The following is a 21352-nucleotide window of genomic DNA, read 5'->3' as shown; positions in this document are numbered from 1 at the left end:
GCTGAGCTACAGAAAAACTCTGCTTTACTTGCAGCACCTATGCAAGAGACCAAACTTGAGGGCATCTAACACACTTGGCCAATAAAACCCAGGCTGGCCACTTCCACTGACTGAAAAGCTTGTGGAGCCCACGCTGCTTCTTTGTACCAGTGTTTTCCTTCTCTTTCCCTCTTTCTTTCCTTCCTTCTTTCTCCAAATGCTCTGTATGCAATACAGAAGAATATAAAACACATAATATAAATAAAATTAAGTGTGCAATACAGGCAGCTAATCTGGAACTTCCTTATTTTCAAGATGACAGCCATTAGCTCAATACAAAACTATTGCTCCACACATACACTGCAATGCATCTCTTCAGGAATATCAGCAGTAAAATGACAGTGAGGGAAACTTTTGTCTGATAGAATCAAACAAACCCTAAACAGTAGGACTTTTGATTACTTTCCTTTTCTAAACCATTGAAGCCATTGATGAAATTGTTTGAGGAAGCCACCAAGGTGTTGTTCCAAGCCTTCCAAGTTGTTTACTGAACACAAACCATTCCAAATGACAGCCTGAGCCCAGTTTCCTCGTGCTGCAGGACACAATCGTGGCTGGCTGTAACCTTGAACCCTCTGCTGCTCTGCAGACTCCACACTACATCCGATGCTCATTTGTCAGGGCATAAATAGACAACATGAAAAACAACAAACAAGTTGATTTTTACAGATTACTCCTTTGCAGCCCACAGACAGACATCCTGTAAAATATTATACATACGCTGGAAAAATTTGAATGGAGGCTTCCTGACCTTCACTGTTTTCAAGTATTTAAAGAATCTGTAATTTGTACTAAATTATCTGACATCCTACATCAACAAATGTATCATTCTGCCTGCTTCCTGTTGTTCTAGAATTTAAGCACTTATTTAAGCATGATTAAAAAAAACCCACCAAACACAAAGTTTACTTGACAAGTTACTGTCTTCTGTATTGCATGAAATCAAAGCATTACCACTTACTTCTTCAGACTTTTGCAAAGAGTTTAAACATGGATTCAGAAACTCAACTAATTGAATACATTATTATGCCAATATGCCATTCTTGAATTACTGGACACAAGAAAAAGCTTAATAGACAAAATAATCCATAACTTAGCCAGACTAATCCAGGAAATGGGTCAACAAAGCCTGAAAAGCCTTTCTGAAAGGCCACTGGAGACTGCACAGTACAAGTTCTGTGCCAGGCAGTGTCAAGCTCTAAAGATAACTAGGAAAAGAGTAGAGAAAAACAAAACTCTTTTCATATTTATTTTTAGATGTGGCTGCATAACTCTGCTAATGACCAAAATACAAGCTTAACTAGTAAATAAGAGGCAAGGACTGTACTCAATACTCACACAGGTAATCTGTGCCAAATTGCATTGATTTGTCCACCCAACAATCACACAGTATCTCCAATCAACTACACAGAGTGAAACCCCAGTGACTGCTCTGTCACTCCTCTGAGGATCCCTCTGCATTTAGGAAAGCATGCAGGTCTGTTATTAGAGCAGGACTGCACCCTCCATGGCTGAATCCCAGCCAAGCTTGCTCACAAGTGGGGAGCAATCTGCCTGTGCCAGCTGAGAGCTTTGGGAGGGGTAATTTATCCTGCTTTTGGCTGGCAAACAGGACATGAGTCAGATGAGAACCCCAAGAGATCAACTTATTTGGGCTTTGTCAGACTCGGGAGGAAGAGAAGCAATCCCTACAGCATGGAGCCTCCAGCTGAGTCTCACTCACAGAATCCAGCATTTCATGAACTCATCCCCAATTCTGAGCCCACAGAAGGAAACAGGGGTGTGACATGCACCACTGAAGCCAATCTCCATTTTTAGAGATGCACTTCTGATTTGGGAACTGAACTGAAGGTAATTCAGAAGTGAACCATGAATTCTGCATGTTCTTTGTCAGAAGGGTGGAATGACACCTTCCCTACAAACCAGCAGCTGGGAGGGTGGGAAGGGGAAACAGAGGGACCATCTAAAGAGATTCTGGTATAAACACCACAAAAGCCAACTGATCATTAAAAGCTATCAAAAAGACTGTGAAAATGAGGAGCTATATATAAAAGAGATGTCTTCAGCTGATGGATAAATATTCCTCCAGCTATCACTCCCCCAAAGTTCAATGGTATCCACTCAGTGCTGTCTGCACTGAGCCAAGCAGATGGTTGTTCTCCAAACCCTACATCACACAGGCACAAAGAAACAGGGACTAAGCACAGCATATGATCTGCTCAGAAAACAGTCAGTCTGTCATTTGCATGTTGATATCACTCCATTATTGCCAATTTCCTTAAATCCCTCTGCAGACCTACTTAAAGAAGCAGCAAAAGCCCTTTGGCATTCTTGAGCCTCCAAATACAGCTCTGCCAAGACACTGAGTGAACAGGATCACTAATTTTTTTATTTTCCAGAGACAATGATAAAGCCACATACAATTTTAATAGAAGATTTAGATAATAAGGTTTTCATCCCTGAAAAAGAGAATACTATTTCGTATAGGTACTCTAAAGCTTTAGACACCCAAAGGGAGATTGAAAAACTCAAGATGAATGTGACTGTGTTAAGTGAATTTTCTTGACAAAGCAGAAAAGACAGAGGAAGGCAAACCAGACAAATAATCCTTTCAAATGCAGAAAGTATTCACGTGGCAGGGAGGTAAATGCCAATTTCATGTGAAGGCAGTAAGCTGAATTACACCAATATACAAACGTAACCTGCACTGCCAGTTAAAAGTTTGCTACTGATTGTATGTCTGGGCCATATAAACAGGTTATGTTTGAGAGATGCTACAAAAAATAGATTTCTTTAAGAGGAAGAATCTTCAAAGAATCAGATATGAGACTAAAATTTTTTTCCTAGAGGGAGGGGAGGAAGCACTCTTTGTAAATATTGAACTGTTAAATATCAAATTAAACCAGAAGGTTCTGTTCTCCTACTGGGTCTCTAAAGTCACACAGGTGTTAAGATTTAAGTAATAGTCTGTTCTGCTGAAATATGGTTTAATTTCTTGTCAGATTTCACATCTCATCTTCTGCTTAGTTATTTAGTTATCTAGGAAGGCAATTAAAATAGGATGCTATTTGTTTTGGATATGAATCCCATAAATATCTATTATTCCAAAATCATAAATAAAGGTAAACAGTAATCCTGTATAATCACTAGTAATCTGTGTACTGATTGGTAATTACCTGGATAATTACTAATATCAGGATATAGAATTTCTGTGGAACCCTCACAGGTCCACACTAACAGAAACCCAATGAAATTCTTAAAACAATTTTGAGTAGACTGGGATAAAGGATACACACAAATGAATTGAAATGCTGCCCAATTTCCATGAGTAGAGATGGGAGAGTGCTACTGAAAGAGTCCCATATTTCTAGAAATTTTTACAGGTGAATTTCTTTCACTCATTCTTTAGAATTGCCCTTTCAAGGATGATGATTTTATTTTGTTTGAACCAAATGTTTTGTGAAACCTTTTTTCCCATTTACATCAAAAGATACCTCATAAAAGTAAGCACATGCTATAAAAATTATTGATAGTGGTTTGATTAGCCAAAATTATCTCTTTGTATCCTGAGGGCAAATCTAAAATTGAGATTTGAGAAATTATTAGCAACTGCTGATGTATTTAAGTAATCAAAACCAGAGCAGTTTAGCATCCCTCCAAACTGATTCCTAGATGGTAGAAAGTAAAGGAGGATTCTGTTCAGCCACCAACAGACATTTTAAAAATCAGAAGGAGCATTAAAACTTTTTGAGCAACCTGATTTGTTTGTGTAAGATTTTATAATTTGTCTGGATTCACTTAAAGCAGAAAAAGTGTTCTTCAACAAAGCAATTCAAAGGGAGGGTAACACCAGTAGGATCCTTAGAAAGTAAATATCGAAGAATGAGAAGAGTATTGTCTTTCTTGAAATGTACACAGGAAAAATGGTCAAGGATACACAGGGAACTGCAAACATACCTGCTTCCTGTCTAAGGACTACAAAGTCTTTCTCAAGGAACATTACTACAGAAGCATTACATGAACATCACCAAATAAATGCAAAGCCAACAAGAACAGATGTGGCTGAGCAGGATATTCTGTAAGAGCAATCTTCTATTTGTCCTTAACACCAGCATAAAAGGACAAATATTCAACTGAAAAAACTGTGAAACAGTGTAACCATGAAACATTTTTAAAATCACTTTATTTTCTCTAAAGATCATGCTTGGATTCTCTTCAAAACATTTACGAAATTTTAAAAAATTCGTTGTCAAATTCTCTGAGATTCTCCTGACCTCCTGAGACAGTGACACTTCAGCCCAAAATGCAACTAAAGAGCAAAACTTGAAATGAGAATTTACAAGACTGAATAGATGGAAGTAAAGGTCTATAGAACTGTTCTTCTTTTCCTCTCACCACAAGTATTAACACCAAAGTTTGGAAATTGCAGTTTTGCAAGTTCTTATGATTTGACAGCTACCAAGCCTGCTTTGGAATAATGAGAAAAGTTCTGCCTGCACTCATACCAGCAAAAATAGAGAGAAAAGCCATCTGTTCCCAGGAGGATCCCTTTCAGTATTTTCTATAAGCAGAGACAAGCTTCTTTTACATCTTTTTGAAATTTGTTTGTCTATTTATTAGACATTTGCTTTTTTGGAGCTTACATTTTGCTCATCTCTGAAAAACAATAATTTCTTTACACTCTTCTGAGATGTTTTCTGAAGTCCTGCTATAAATAGAAAATAACTCTCTTTTCAAATGTCTCAAAATAAATTTTCATCTAATAGTTTAAGTAAATTTCATTGAATTGTTATAGAGCAAACTGTGCTCTATAAATTTTTTTTTCTCTTATTTGAAATGTTTTCTTTTAAAAAAAGCTGATTAACTGCAGCACTTTATCAAATACACAGCTTTAAGCTGACTTATTTATGCCAGATAACTTTTCTTTCTCAGATTTATAATTTGCTTAAAATAAACTCCTGCATGATTTGTCTCAGTGAAAGAGTAATGCAAGTTCAGAGTGGATATAAGTGAGCATCTTATGTCATGTGCTTTGCTGGGCTGAAAAACACAGAATTCTGCAAGAAATATTGGATGGAAGAACTACAGTGCCTCCAACTCATTTCAGACTCCTGCCACCACAGCAGCAGCAGCATCTCAGGGGGTGCTGGCCAAGCTCCCAGGGTACCCCCACGTGTCAAACAAACAGAAGCAGAGCAGGATGCACTGAAGGAATGGTTTGGCACTACCAGACTGGAATCTCTGGCTCTCCCTGGCAGGGATGCTGCTGCTGCTGCTGCTTCCCTTGCACCTGCAGCAAAGCTCAGGGCAGTGAGTGAGCTCAAGCTGGCAGAGGGATGGGTCTGTTCCCACTGCAGCCCTTGGCTGATTTAACCACAGCATCAAACCTGAGGCTGCTGACACAGAACAGATGGGACCCTCCCTCCTTCCACCCTCCAAACAGCTTCTGTTAACTTGGTGAGCTAAAACTGCTCAGCATGGCAGAGCCAAGCAGCACTTTAGCCAAGGAGCTGGGGCAGCACTGTGCAACTGGAAATGGACATTCCAGACAGGATCATCTGCTTGGCTGCTGGGGAAATGAAGCCTCAGTGACTGTCCACAAAGTGCCTTTACTGGGAAGTGCAGAAGAGTCCCTGTATAAAATTCACCATGACAATGTCCCTTTATTTCCAACAGCTCCTAAAAGAACACTTTCCTTTTGTTCTGCTCTTGCAGCAGTAAGGCCCCGTTAGCAGTAAATGCCACATCAAATCCCTTCATAATCTATTTGTTCTTTGATGGACTGCACAAATCTACTTGGAAAGCTTGAATGGTAAATTCTCCCTGGCTGGGTTATGGAGCTAATTGCAGCTCAGCAGCCAGTGGGATTTAAACTGAAACTAGAACATAAGCCTACAGCATCCACTCATGTGATGCCAGGTCCCATAGGCAGGAGAGTATACAATTTATTAAGATCAAACACTGATTAGAAGTGCACACACTCAAATAAAACAGTCCTCACTTAACATGTTTTTAGCATTTTACACATGCTGCTAAAAACCAACAAAAGTTCTATATGCTCCCATGATATATATTCAAGTATCCTGCTCCCATCACAGGATACAGGATGTTTCATGGAAAGGAAAAAAACTGAGTGAGTTGGGTGAGAAGTTTGTAAACAACCTGACAGTAAAAAAAGTTCTGGTTCATATCACTGAAATCTCATAAAGATAAGATGTGGAAAGGGCACCACACTGACCCTTAGTGCATTTCCCTGTTAAAGGTATTCATGTACTGAAAATGCCTGCACTTGGACTCTTCATATGCTCTGCAGATTACATCTCTCATTGCTTTGCTGCCCTACATAATGAAATATTAAAATATTCTTGCTGAATGTCAAAGACACCAGGATTTTCTTAGTCAACAAGTATAAGCCAGCTCACGTGCTGACTGTGCAATGACCCTTTCATAATGTCTCCCAGCCATACAAATACACATATATATTCATCAGGAATGTCTTCTCCCATTTGTACAGTAATTTGGTATTGTCATCTGTTGGCATAAAATGCATTACATGAGAGGCTGAACATTTTATCTCCCCTAACCCAGAATTAAAATAATGAGAAGTTATTTTATTACAGAAAACATTACTCAAAGTGTCAACAAACAAAGCCAAAAGCAAAAATTCTGGGTATTTTAATATATCCTGGATTTAGAAATAAGGGACTGAAGGGCCTATAAACAGTGAAAGATTCCAGCCTTTCCCCATCATGGCTATATCAGAGAACCCCAAACTGATCAAGCTTCATCTTAAATGCACTGATAATGCTTTGCATTACTATTCCCAACAGGAGGTGTTTCAGGAGATTTCTTGTCCTACAGTCAGGAATTACCTTTTAACTTCCAACCTTAAATAACTCAGGATCTTTTTGTATGAGCCTGTTCTTGATGCTCACCCGTTTCTCTAAATTGTGACTTCTCCCTGAACAATACTGATGTAAAAATCAGCAAATGGTAAATACATATGGAATTTAAATATTCATTTCAGACTCTTATCTTATTTGGGGATTTATGTTTTCTAAAGGAAGCTACACTTTTTAAGCAGTAGGGCTACTTTTACTTTCATTCAAAATAAAAATGTAAAGCATAGCATGTCCTACAAATATTGTGAGCTTAAAAAAAGCAGTATTGGCTACTGCTTATTAGCTACCACAAAAATTAGCTACCAGAAAAATAAACTCATTTGAGGCACACCATAATTCAGTTTTTCTCCTTTTGATTTGACAGGTTATTTTCTAATTATCACAGGAAGGTTACACTGTTTATGTTACTCTATAGACTGGACACTTTCACTGTTTATAGCCCCAGTAGCTCACATCGTAATTTCTGAGGCATGGGGGTGGGAAGCAATAAAACATTGGAGAGACAGTTAACAGATGAAGCCATTTTCAGTGTAGAATGCAGAAATTGATCAGTGTTCATATTTTAAGATGAAGAAAATAATACAATTTTAAAATCTTGTTCTCTTCCCCAGAATCAAATTATTCCAGGAATTGTGGTGCACGATTTCCTCTCTTGTAGGATTTATAAAGCTTGATTTTTAGCACCACAGGGAACAAACCTTACTGTCAAGAACTAATACCAAAGTACCAGCTCAAGGCTTTCCAAAGGTAAGCAGTGAAAACTGAAGAACCCCCAGGTGCCAGGGACCAGCATCTCCAGAACAGGAGGGAAAGCAGGGAGCAAGGGGGAAGGGGCAGTGCCCTGACCAACACACACAAGAGATGAGTTGGGAGGGGCTGGAGACAGCCAGCCAGAAGCTGAGACAGCCAGGCAAGGGCACAGAGATGAGGAGGGTCTGAGGAAGGCAGGGAGCCAGGCTGGCCTGGCCAGGTCAGTCCCAGGGCCAGTCCAGGTGTGAGGCAGGGCTGGGTCAGGGCAGAAGGAGCAGCCCAGGGATGAGGATCCTGCTCAGAGGGGGCACAACAATCCTGGCTGGGGCTGGCCCTGGGGACATGGCTGAGCTTAAGGACAGCAGCCAAGGAGCCCCTCCTGCCAGGTCTCACACAGCTCTTCCCCCACAGCTGAGCCAAAGCTGTGCAGCTGTGCCCAGCTGTGCTGGCCTCCAGCACAGCCCAGCCCTGCCACGAGGGCCTTGGGGCTGCCCAGGGCCACGAGAGCTTCCAAAGGAAACAGCCCTTGTAAGAACCAAGGACAGAGCCTGCTCAACTCCCAGCCCATGCACAGATTTCTTCTGAGAGCAGAACATCTGCTGTGTGATACTGGCACAGCTACAGAACCATCCCAAAAATGTGGTTTCCACGAGTTAGCCAAAGCTGTAAAGTGCAAGCGTGTCAGTTTCAAATCCCTTGGCACATCCAAACATCTACTTCCAAACAGAGTTGGAGCAGCACTTCTCAATTAAAAAATAATTAAAATAATGCTGCTGCAATTAAGATCTTGTCCAAACAAATTTTTGAACATAAGAGAATTACAATATATTCATTATATTAAAAAAACCACCCTACATCTCCACCATTCTTCATTAACTTTTAGCAAATCTGAAAAATTAGAAAGTACAGCATTTCTTTTACTTCTGTACACTTGAATACACAACTCCAAAAAATTCTAAACAGGTATGACAACTAATATATGATCCCACCATTATGTTTTGAGTGGATTTAACACCATGTAAGAGTAACAGGGTTTGGCTCCACGACTGTTTCAACCAACAAAAGTCATCTCTGTCAGTGTCACTCCATGGAAACATGGAATATAATTCATTTCTTTCTGCTTGCTTCTTGTTGTTTAATTATTTAATTTCAAGCAGCTCTCTGTGGTATCAGAGAAGTATCTGCTCTGATGCAAAAGAAGAGCAAGAACATGCAAGCAGGGCAAAAGGACAGAGAACACTCTGAACTTCTGAGTCCCAAGTCACAGTGTTGAAATTTGGAATTGAACAGTCACATTAAGAAAATACATCAATGCTGGAGTGGAGCATTTAAAGTGCTTGTACTGAAGTGCTTCCCTGCTTAGCAACTCCCCCATCACCACAAACATCTGCCCTAGTATTTATATTTTGTGCAACTGTAATAATCTTTAGAAGTTTAATCAATCAATCACTTTTGAGATCTGGAATTACAGATATTTAATGACACTGCAGTCTTCAACTCTGCTATATTATTTTTGAGTACTCTTTTTTTAGAGGCTCCATATACTGTCTAATGGTACACACACAATTTCTAGTTAAAAATACTTTAGGACACATAAAAAGGCTGAAGGATAATGATGTTTAACACTTTCAGTTACATCACAGTTTGGATAAATCAAAGACAAGCTTGCCAAGCAACCAACCTGGCTCCACCTACCGTGACTGTTCATGTTTGGGTCATTCCACCTCTTTAATCTCTATTCCACACAGCCCTGGATTCCAAAGCACCCTTACCTTGTGTCTGCATCCAGAAGATTCAAAGCAGAATTTACTTTCAAGTGTCATTTTCACCACTTCAAAAATTACTTTCTTGTTAACACAAAATCCATATGATTTTACTGAAAATACTTGAGTGGTGAATTTAAGATAAGAGGAAAACAAGCACAGGCAAACAAAGCAGAACAGGGGAAATAAGGACATAGGAAAACAGAGCTGATATGAGACTAAACAAGAAGGAAAGGAAGGAAAACTCTTTGTCTTTGATCAAGTACTTAGAAAGGAGAGAGAAATTCTTCAGGAAAATAAATTTTTGTAATTTCTACTCAGGTTAGCAGTGTGATTCACGCTACCAGGCCTTGAAATGTGCAAAAAGGAAACCTGCTGGCTAAACCTTATGTTTTTGTTTTGCTCCTTAGGTCACTAATTTTTTTGCCCTGGCTTCTTCTGGGGGAAAAAAGCTGTCTCTTGGGGAGATGCAGGTGTATGTCTCAGACTCAAAGGACTGAATACATCCCTGCTGAATACCCACATGGAGAAGGCAAGCAGGCTTGGAGTCTAGAGAAAAGAGCTTAAGGCAGAAACTTAGGAATGCACACTTAATGCAGTGAGACAGGAGAGAAATATAACCTAAATATAACCTAAATATAACCTAAATCTCCTTTGAGCCTGAAGAAAGCTACTGCATTTTGAAGCTTCTACAGATACCTACCATCTTACTAACAGCCAACAAGAAATAGAAGAGCACTGAAAGTCTTCTTGCTGCCATGAATTATTTTTAAAAGTAACTTTATGATTCCTGTTTTTCCACCTAATCCTCTATTGATTAAATAATTTCTAGTGATCCAGCTACAGGCCTGGATTTTGTCAGGCTATTCCTATATATTTGGCTTTTTTAAATAAAAAAAAGAAGGTATGATTTAAAATGTCAAAGACTGCTGTTCCTTATTACTAAGCTTAAAACCTTTGGGGATATTTTTCCCAACTGTAGCTGAAGGCCTAAGCACAAATAAGGTCTGTTTCCAGATATGCTGTGCACTTGGTAATACAGGGAGGGTCATCTGCTGACATGGTGTTATCCTGCCAAGCAGAAAAAGCATGATGAGGCTACTATTGCACAATAGTTCTCAAAATAAATGTTGAAATTACTTTTGTATCTATTCATAGTGATACATGTTGTCTTGCTGCCCACCTTTCTCCAAGAAAGAGCTATTTTTAAAAAGGTGATTTATGCAGTTCACAAATATTTTTCTAGCTACTCTTCAATTTTCTATTAGTAATTGAGATAGGATGAAGTGCCTTGTGCCAGCAGAGACATAACTGAACATGTCATTATTGGACAAATGCTCTGGTCAATGTTTGTGTCCTGAACACAAGAGAGACTGCATGGGACAACAGCTGCCACTGAAGTACTGAAAAAAAAAGTACCAGAAAGCTTTAGCCCAGGTTGTAGAGACACATACACATTAAGCTCTTGTTCCAACCAGGCAAGAGAAACAGAGCAAGTGTGAATATTGCTCCAAAAAGCACAGAGACTTCTGACAAGTTCAGCTGTGATCTCCAGCAGAAAGAATTAGGCCTTATCTTAGGAAAATAAACTTTCTCAAAGGGATGAGCCAGGGGGTTCTACCACACTCTTCTGGATTCACTGCCTTTAACTCTTCATAAGACTACATGAAAGGTGAGAACAAATGAGAATTTATTTAAAACAGTCTGTTGATATTTCCTGCTCCTCCTTTTACAGTTAACCATTGCAAACAGGCACGTGCAGCTGTATTAACAACTCTTTTTTTAGTAAATCCAGACAGAAACTTGGAATTACCAAGCCTTGGCACTAAGAACATGATGACAGCCCACCACCTACATGGGAATGGAATTTTGTGCTGTTCTGGAAAGTGAGGTACACTATGAAAACACAAACATTTTCTAATCTGTGTCCTTTGAGACACAAGACAATTCTACCATTGTGCTCTATCCCCAGATACTTACATACATCAACTGGCAACTGAGGCACATATGGGAAGAAAACCCAAACAACCCCCCAAAACACAAAGAAACAAAAAGAAATCTGTGGTCAAAACGAGGAGGTGGGGAAAGCAGCCTTTTACAAAGTGATCAAGTACTTGCTCTAAAAAAAAATCTACTTGCCAACTTGTCTGCACATTCCTTAGCTAACACCAGGCCCATTCCCAGGCAGCTGTACCACTCCTGGCACACCAAAAAACAGAGAGACACAACAAGAGGGCCCACACAAGGCCATGAGACAAACTACTCCTGATTGCTCTTAGAGTCTTGTAAAAGACAAAGTTCTGCTGCAACAGAAAAGAAGGGAGACAACTCTTCTTTCTGCCCAGGAGCTTGCATGATCCCCTTCAGGGAAACAGGATGTCAGCCTGTAAACCTCTCGTGACAAGATATGCCAAGTTTTATAACCATGCACTTTCTTCAGTCTCTCCCTTCTTCAGGCCAGCTGAAGCATCACTAACTAGAAAACTGAGCCCTGAGTTTTCCTTCCTTATCTCCCTTTCTCTCCCCCTCCTTCTGCTGATCTTCATATCCTTATGTGCCCTGGAAAGGACATCTGGTGAGCACGGCCTTACTGACTCATGCTTCTTACAAGGCACCAAAAAGCCAGAAAGACAGAACCTCCAAACATTTACTGGAAGTCAGGAGGACAAAATAAGGCAGAAGAGCAGCAAAACCACAAAAAGCAGACAGCAAAAAGGCTAATGGACTATGGGGAAAGAAGGATGAGATGGTAGACAGAGAATAAATAGGGGGTATAGCTATTGAAAAGTGTATGGGAGCTAGTAAGAAATGACACAAATTCAAAATATAAAGGTAAAGGATTTCTGACTGCTAGCACAACAATCTAGTCCTGCTTAAACTCCAAACTCTTCACTCTGCTACAGTGGATTTAGGAATTTACATGACTTCTATCTGTATATATTAACATGTGGTAAACAATATTAAATTAAACTGTATGTGTTGGAAAGAAATGCTAAATTCTCATATGAAAGTTTTATTATTCCTTTCTGTACACAACAAGAGGAATTTTAAAAACTTGCCCTGCAAAATATGCTGTCAGTAAGACAAGAGAAGAATACTGGGCTCAGTTTTCTCTTCCATATATTTACATTCCCACTCCACCTTCATGGCTTCCCTCTATGAATCTCATACAATGACTTTTCAGATTTGTCCTCACTGTTTTCCTCAGCCTGAGCCTGTGATTTGCCACACAAAAGCCAGGTGCCAGAAGACAGGATCATTACCTAAGAACTAACTCAAAGCCTCACTTGCTTTGACATTTTCTGAACTGTGCATTTATAGCAACCTTCACTAGAACTGACTAAAAAACTGCCTCAAATCAGTTACCTCATACACTCTACTTCCAGAACAACATCCCACACCACATGGTGTAACCTGCTGCACTCGTGGTACCTCACACCACATTTTATGTCTTGAGAAAAGGGGAAAATTTGTTAGGCCTGTCCACATTCAAAACACTGCCTGCAATCTGAGCAGTGCAATCCTAAGGAATCTTGACATAATATAAGCCAAGTAAAACCTCAGGACTGTGAGCAGTTAAGTAGCACCTATATACCATGTTAGTCACAATTTATCTTTTATTTAAACTACTATTTAAAAAATGAAAATCTTCCTTTTGGAATAATATCCTTTTTGGAAGGATACAAGAAAATCATCCTAGCAGGAGATGGCACTGAGCTCATCAGATCTGAAACTGCTTTCTGTGACATGAGCTCAGTGTTGTTCACTACTTTGTTTCTGGTTTCCATCCATTCTTACTGTCTGAGAGAAGAATGGATGACAACACATATTTGATTGCTTGAGAGTAAAACTGAGGTTCACAGGTTCAGAAAAGATTATTAATTGTGACTTATCCAGTGCTGCTACAAGTTTATGATTCAAAGTCACTTCAGAAAGCCATGGAATGAAGGCTGGAAGTGTCAGGATTTCATGGCAGACAAGAGCAGTGCTGAGGTACCCAGGTATCAGTGATGCAGCCTGGTAATTGTAACGAGCAAGAACACATCTGGGCAGGGCTGTGTTAGAGCATCTTCTTGAAAGATTGGGAGCAACAGATAACAACAGCTCTACAGGAACTTTTTGGTCACACCAGTTTCTTACAAAGCTCCCTGGTTTTCTCTGAAGTTTGTGCAGTATCCAGGGAATCTTCTTACAGGAATGTTTTTGTGATCACACTCACTTCTGCCCCCTGTAACTTCCAGATCCCACACGGTGGGATTGGACTAGATGAACTTTAAAGGATCCTTCCAACCCAAACAATGCCATGATTCTCTAATACTGGAGACCACTTACCACAGGCAGGCTGCACAAAAAGGTTCTCTGAATGTCTGATTAGGGGGTTAAAGCAAGTCAGTCATTCTTTCATTCGAAAGAAATTAATATTTACCATGCAGCTTTCTTGGCACATGCTTAGAATTGAATTAGAACAGAAAATATCTCATTTTATAATTTAGAAAAATAGGTTTTTTTAAAGCAGGCCTAGACATACCCAGTTGCTGAAAGAGAAGAGCCACACTGGTGCCTGTAACAGGAAGGCTGTCGTGTAGAGGAGTCTGTATCAGCTGTCGGTCTCCAGCTCCCAAAGAAAACAATTTCTGTGGAAAGAATTTTTTTAAATTTAATTTATATAGAATGAACAAGCTGCCATTATACAGATGAGTGATTCATACTGCAAAAATTATTTATTCTGTGTACAGAAATTTAAAGCCAAATAAAGGCCTGAAATATAATTTGGGCACAGTGATATGTCTCCTTGAATGCACAGCATGATGGTGTCTCCCCTGCTTTTACACTGACTTAGTTAAACAGTTGAGGCTTTGAAGGCAGTTAACAATACATTTCTATTAACACAATAAAAACATTTCCATTAATACAATAAAAACCTCTCAGGAAAAATAAAAGTTTCAAATCCATTTAAATCAGAAAAATGTACAGTACCACTAACTGAATTTCTTTGCTCTCTACCCTCCCCAGGTGTGTATGGAGTATGAACATCCTTGTGACAAGTGGGTACTGAAGAGGGCACTTCTGCTCCTCCTGTGCTCCTGCTCTGCACATCCAAGCACAATTCCAGCTTCAGTTACCTCTCCAGCACAAGAGCACTCCCTGCAGGGAGGCAGGAAATGGGAGTGGAAGGAGTGCACTTGGGAATCACATCCCAAACAGCTCTGCAATTGCAAAACACCCTCACTTTCCTGTCAGCAAATCCACGTGGCACTCAGGAGGTGAGTGATGCCAAGCAGTTCCCTCCAAGCAGACTGCCAAGGGCTGGGGGGCATTTCTGTGTGTAAATCCACACTCTGTATGGCAGCAAAGCTGGGGAATGTAGGAAGGCAGCAAGCTCTGGCTGCTGCACAGCAGGTATTAAAAAACCTCCCCAGTAACCCCAAACAGTCCCTGAGCTGTAGCAGAGATGCTCTGCCCCTGCACTGCAGCAGCAGGCCTGGATGCAGGTCAGTAACCCATTCCACAGCTGATTGCTTCTGGAAAAAAATGCTACAAGAGTGTTCCCACCCTAAGAGATATAATTCATTATAATTCACCTTCAGCCCTGCAAGCATAAGGCTTAAGAAAGGAGAAACACTTAATTTCTGATTTAAATGACAGTCTGACAGTAGCAAATTGAAGTTGGAAACTCTCTTATTTGAAGAGAGAAAGCAGAAGGAAGAAGAACCAGAGCAGCATGACTTTTCCTTCCTCTTCTAGCAGAGCAAACAGCCACTGAGAAGAGCTGCATTCATGGACAGGGAGAAAAAAGAGAGGACAGAAGCACAGCCAGAAGCTCAAGTGGATCACCAAAACCAAAACTAAGAGGCTCAAATACTACTGGAAAAGAGGGGTTTCTGATGAGGAGATAAAATCTGATTAGTCCCCTTCAAAACCAAAAATAAGGACAGAGAAACCAGAGATGTGGCAGCCTGGAGAAAAGCAAGGCAGAGCTTGGCTGAGCTGCCAGGGCACTCTGGCACTTCCTGCACTGAGAGGAGTCCCACAGCAGCCAGGGCTATGGCAAAACCAGAGCAGAAGTAGGAAGTTGTGGGATTTCAAGAGGGTTGGAAAACCCACAGGTTGAGTGGGAAGCTGTGTCTGTAATTGACTTTAAAACGCTGCCATCTGCACGTGTAGTTTTCTGGTGTGTTTCATAGTAAGGACCATAATCTCCCATCAGGGTCACAGCACAAAGCAAAAACCAAACACAGAAGACTCAACTGGCTTACCAAAACCTCACAAATGTATAGGAATATTTCATAAAAAGTAAATCAAGAAACAAACCTGACTTTCTGCTCACAGAAAGCACAAGTGAAAAGCAGAAAGAAGTCTATTTCCTAGAAAACTTTAATTTTTGAATGCATGGGCTATTTGCAATATTTAATTCCTCTGAGGAAACTCATTTGAGTTACATTTACCATTTAAAAAACAAATTATGAAAATAGAAATTTAAATGAGTTATCAAAGAAATGACAGTGGAATCCTAAACTCCATCAAGGAACAAACATGCATAAATGAACTGATATGAAGCTTGTGCTAGAAAATGGTAAAGAAAAAAAGCCTTTAAAAAATTTCTGTAGCAAGCAAAAGTATTCCTTTAGTATTTAAAAATGAAACTTATCCAAACTGTTTAATTTGTTAATGTGTCCTGTAAAAGCCAACTCAGTGACAAAATTAACCCTTTGACCTCATCCTGGAATGGAATTTTTGCTGTCTTTAGAAGACAGGCCACAGGGAAAGCACTCACAGGCCACAGGGAAAGCACTCAGCTGAACTATGATCTTTTTTCCTTCAAAAATATCTCAAGAATTTATTTTTTGTTTTCTTCATAAATTAAATTAACTGGAAAAATACCCTTTCCCCCCCTAGCCCCCCTCCCCATTTACCTGAGAGCCTCCAGAAGCAGGGACCAGGCATGAACAGAGATTTGCAATGAGAGTCTCCAGTGACACATTCAGGCTGTCCACATACACGGTGTAGATCAAACCAAGGCAAGCCTAGAAAGGTTGACAAAATATATCAGACTGCAATACAGGTCAAATTATTTAAAGATCTATGTATATCATCTTTGAAAAAGTAAGTTCTTAATAGTTACTAGTGCAGTGAAGTACTCTCAAACCAATGTCATTCGCCACAGAGGCAATAATTCATTAAAAAAAATAGCTTGGCTACTTAAAAGTGATGTATGGCTTTTTTAAAAGAAATTCTAGGTGTAATGTTTTTGCTTTGTTTGTTATATAACAAGTGCTTTATTAGAAGTTACTGTTAAAAATGATAAAAATCAACACAGCTTCATCTGTGCTTTGAACTCCAATGGACTGAAACCTGACTGGTTTCCAGTGTAGAACACTGATTAATCAATGAGCTTCTGAGGCTCATTTTAAGACCAGTATAAATCACTCACAAATCCACATGTTATTGAACTTACATCCTTTATTTTGTTATATCAATGTAAATATATTTTATATTAATAGTATATTACTATTTCCACCTATTTTATTAAAGGATCAAATTTTGATTGAGAAATCAGAGATACAGCTTTAGCATTTTTACTAATAATTTAATCCAGATCAACGTGACATTCTAAGAAGCCTTTGGACAAAAGGAAGTAACTCCTCCACAGCATCTTTTGCCTTTCAACTGCTGTAACTTTGATAAATCAGCAAATATTTTAGTAGTTCTCTTCTCAGAAATAATTCCAACAGTAACTTTTCATCTCACACATAGTTAAACAGTGAAACTCTGTGCCGTGGGTTGCTGTAAAATATGAACGTTAAGAAAGTGAACAAATTACAGAAAAATCCACAGAAACAACACCTCAGGTTCAGGATGTCACTTAGCCATTATTCACACGGGATGAGGAAAGCATTTTGTAGAATTGTTTCTACAGCCTGCCCTGTTCTTACCCACTTTGCTTTGCACTGGCCATGGGCCACTGTGAGAGACAAAATCCTGGGCTGCAAGGACTTTTCATCTCACCTGGTGCAGTCACCCCTAATGTCTACAGACTGCTGCTGACTGATTTCCCCCCTTCACCTGTAAACTGAACTTTATTTGTTACTGTTAATATGTATTAACTTAGGAGAAATTTAAGCTTTTCATTTATCTCAGATAAGTCATATTTCACCAGCTGAAAGTAACCCAAGGTCCTCAATCTTGGTCATGCACCTTAATTTGCACTGGAAGAGGCTCAGACATTTTGCTTTATATGTGGAGGAGAACTACATTTTCACTGTTCATTTACCACTACATATAGTTTACCACTGTTATTTACCACCATAATTTTTTTCTAATAACTTCTTTCACTAGAGAGTACACTGAGCCCAGAAAAATCTCTACCACTCCTTCTGTGTAGTTTTAAAATTGCTTGGAGGGTAAAAAGGCACTACTTGAACCTACAGGGGTTATTTACTGTCACAGATGCTGAATTTTATCTAGTTTGATCTAAAGCTACTTTTGCTTTTAAATTCCCAGATCAATCCTGAGTGAGATATTTTAAATCAAAACTACTGTCATTGTTACTCATTTAAAACCAGATTTTTTTTTTTTTTTTTTTGCTGATACATTGTAAATAGCAATTGAAAGTTCTTTACCCTGAAAATTTCTGGATAATCCAATCTGGACACCAGCACCAGACTTTTAGGAGCAAATACTTCTGCAGGCTGAATTAAACCAGACTCCTCTTCACCTTCAACTTCTTTTGTTCCCTTGAAAACAGAAACACTTCAATAAATAAGGAGGAAGAAAACTCAAACCACAATGTTAGCATTTTTACCAAAAGTTAACATTTCTCAGAGCTTCAGAAAAGTACTGCATTATTTGAAACTGGTAACAAAATCAAGTAACAGGAGCACACTTCAGTGGTTGCCCCAACTCCCTAAAGGTTCTAGATGTAATTCAGTTCATTAAAACTCACCCTGGAAGTCAAGCACCAATGTACCTAAAATGAAGTTCTCTTAAGAAAGCAGTTTAAAAGGACACAATTGCACATTAAATACTCCCTGTGGCCCATTTTAGATTGTGAAGTGGATGATAGAACAGGATCCTTCCACATCAAAGTGTTAGCTGATCTCCAGTCTCTCCAAATACAGAGATCATGCATTTCACAAAAGAATGCTTGTCCTCCTCACATCAATATAATTCAATTTCTTACAGAATTCCCACCAACATTACAGCTGAAATTATCTGTAATGTCATCTCCAGCCTGACCTAGTGAATTTGGAATTTAAAGATATTTCTTCACCAGAAAACTGGTTCAGATTTCTCAAAAAATCCCTCACTCTTAGGAACCACTAAGGTTCCAAAAAAAAAAAAAGAGAGAGAGAGAACAGCACAGTGCAAATAAACTTGCAGTTGTTCATGATATTGTGCAAGTGGCTAAAACCTTCTTGCCAGAACTTATCCAATCACAAACAGTTTATTATTATTCATAGCCAAAACTGAAGATGTCACTAAATATTTTCATTTCTAAAATTCCATACATTCTTTGACAAATTAAGTTTTCAGATGACAGAATGTCCTTGCTTTCCAATTTCTGGATGTAATTCTCTCCAACCCCGCACCACCCACCAAATTTTTTTTATTTGTTCCTCTGACCAAGCATTCTTCCAAGCAAAAATCACTCAATTATCTTAATTAGGAACACGAGAAAAATTGTGTCCATTTTCATATGACAACATGAAATATCTGCCTTCTATTTCTGTCACATTACTACTCATCATTTCAGTTCCTTAAAAAAAAAATCCATCATTTCTCCTAAATGGACGAAATCTGATAAAAATGCTCTTAAATGCCAGGATTGCTACAAGTTCAAGAGCTTTATTTCACAATCATAACTCAAAATGCACAGTTTCTTTAGGCAAATGCTAACCCACCATCCAGAATTCAAGTTAAAATGATATAAAAAGAGTACTTGGTCCTTGGTTAATACAATATAACACTTTCATACCAAAATAAAACCAGTTGGTTCAACAGTGCATATACACATATGGGCAACACTTGGCTTTGTGCATGGAATTTTACCTGAATGTCCAGCAAGGCATTTCCATTGTATGTGCTTGGTTGAGTCTGCACCTCATTTCTAAGATAAAGTTGTGACTCACAAATCTCACAAATAGAGAAACACAAAAACTCAACACTCATCCCACACAGGTTCATTCCTTTTCATCCATTTTAATGCTGACAGGGAGAGCTTTTACAGGAATTACAGTTCCCTCCCTCTGCCCCCCAAAATCCCCAAATTTTTTAATTATCAGCAGAAGTTTACTGTATCAACCATTCTAAAGAGCAAGTATGGGTTCTAGGCATAAAGACAACAGTTTCTGGATATCTGACAAATTGTGGGCTCTGACATTAGGAAAAATGAAATTTAAACACATTCCACATTCCTAAAAGCAAGGGAACATGGAAGCTCCTCCATATTCACAAGGAACTAAGATAATGAAACCTCAGGGTGCTCGGGCAAGGAGGAGCTTTCCATGCAAGACCTTTCTAATAAAATCCACACAACTTCAGACCAAGTCTTGAATTAATTCATAATTAGAGTTAAAGCTTTCAGGGCACGACAGCAGCACAATTCTGACTGATAAAGCATTTTCACTCTTCAACCACTCTCTCCTACTTCACAAAAGATTTGCAGGAAAATGCAATGTGACTGCTGTGTTTCTTCCCCAGCTCAGCATTCTGACAGGCACACAGGCACATTATTAGGAGTCATTAGACTAAGTAGATAATCATTTCAAACACATGACTTTTAACCTACTTTTCAAGCAAAGTACTAACAGCATAAAGCATTCTGTACCAAAAGTAATTGCAGAGCACTAAAGCCACAAATGTGATTGCATTTACACTTCTGGTCAGACACACACACATACACATTTCAGCTTTCTTTATCACTATTTCCATCTAAGGAAAAAATATTGTCTAATTAAAAATAACAAAATGAAAGAATTTGTTATGTTGGGGACTTTTTACAATAACTTTTTATTTTATACATGCAGCATTTAGTTTACAGCTTACCTAAGAACAAATGGATGGCATGGAAAGCCTTGCTAAGGATATGTAGATTGAAAGATGAATTTAAGTTACAGAATCACAGAGCCACAGAATCATTTGGCTTGGAAAAGACCTCTGAGATCACTGAGTTCAACCTCTGAGTGAACACCACCCTGCCAATGAGACCACAGCACTGTGTGCCATGTCCAGCTCCTTCTGGAGCACCTCCAGGGATGGGGACAGCAGCACCTCCCTGGGCAGCCCATTCCAGAGTCTGATCACCCTTTCTGTGAGGGAACTCCTCCTGATGTCCAGCCTGACCCCCCCCTTGAGCCTGTGTCCTCTCCTCCTGTCACTCATTGCCTGAGGGAAGAGACTGGTCCCCACCTGGCTAAAACCCCTTCCATGGACTGGCAGAGTGGTAAAATCCCCTCTGAGCCTCCTTTTCCCCAGGCTGAACAGCCCCAGCAGCTGCTCATCAGAATTGTGCTCCAGACCCTTCTCCAGCTCTGTTGCCCTTCCCTGAATGTGCCTTGGTTAATTGATATTGAAAGTGATTCCTTTCCCCCCACCCCCAACCCCGTTTTTCTTTTTATTTATTTGAAATAAGCAAACTTTGAGAACAGCTGAATTTAGAAAAATGTAAAACTAGAGCGCAAACCAGTGTTCCAGATCCTGAACAATCCATTTGGTTTAACAGGTGATAAACATCTAAAATCTAATCCAGAAATACCTGTGCCTTGAGAAGGCAAATGAATAATTTGTCTTTTTTACCATCCAATTAACAAAGTCCTGAAAAAGACTTTCCCAGAGGCTGCAGAGTAGGCAACAGAGACTGATCTAACAGTGTCAAAGAACTGCATGAGCTGTGGTTTT

The 21352-nt window shown here is 39.4% G+C and overlaps 1 protein-coding gene across 7 annotated transcripts in view; it reads right to left on the bottom strand.

Moving 5' to 3' along the window:
* Window positions 1-21352, bottom strand: part of SBF2 (SET binding factor 2) — a 234178-nt gene that overhangs the window by 101840 nt on the left and 110986 nt on the right. For all 7 annotated transcript variants that reach the window (XM_059848847.1, XM_059848850.1, XM_059848852.1 and 4 more), the window contains exons 4-6: window positions 18076-18189; window positions 16369-16479; window positions 13983-14088 (exon numbers count right to left, since the gene is read on the bottom strand). In XM_059848847.1, the coding sequence (XP_059704830.1) occupies window positions 13983-14088; window positions 16369-16479; window positions 18076-18189 (331 nt within the window). The remainder of the gene's footprint in view (window positions 1-13982; window positions 14089-16368; window positions 16480-18075; window positions 18190-21352) is intronic.

Source organism: Haemorhous mexicanus, chromosome 6, assembly GCF_027477595.1.
Source record: "Haemorhous mexicanus isolate bHaeMex1 chromosome 6, bHaeMex1.pri, whole genome shotgun sequence".
Classification (NCBI taxonomy): Eukaryota; Metazoa; Chordata; class Aves; order Passeriformes; family Fringillidae; genus Haemorhous; species Haemorhous mexicanus.
This window is presented reverse-complemented; position numbering and strand designations above follow the sequence as displayed.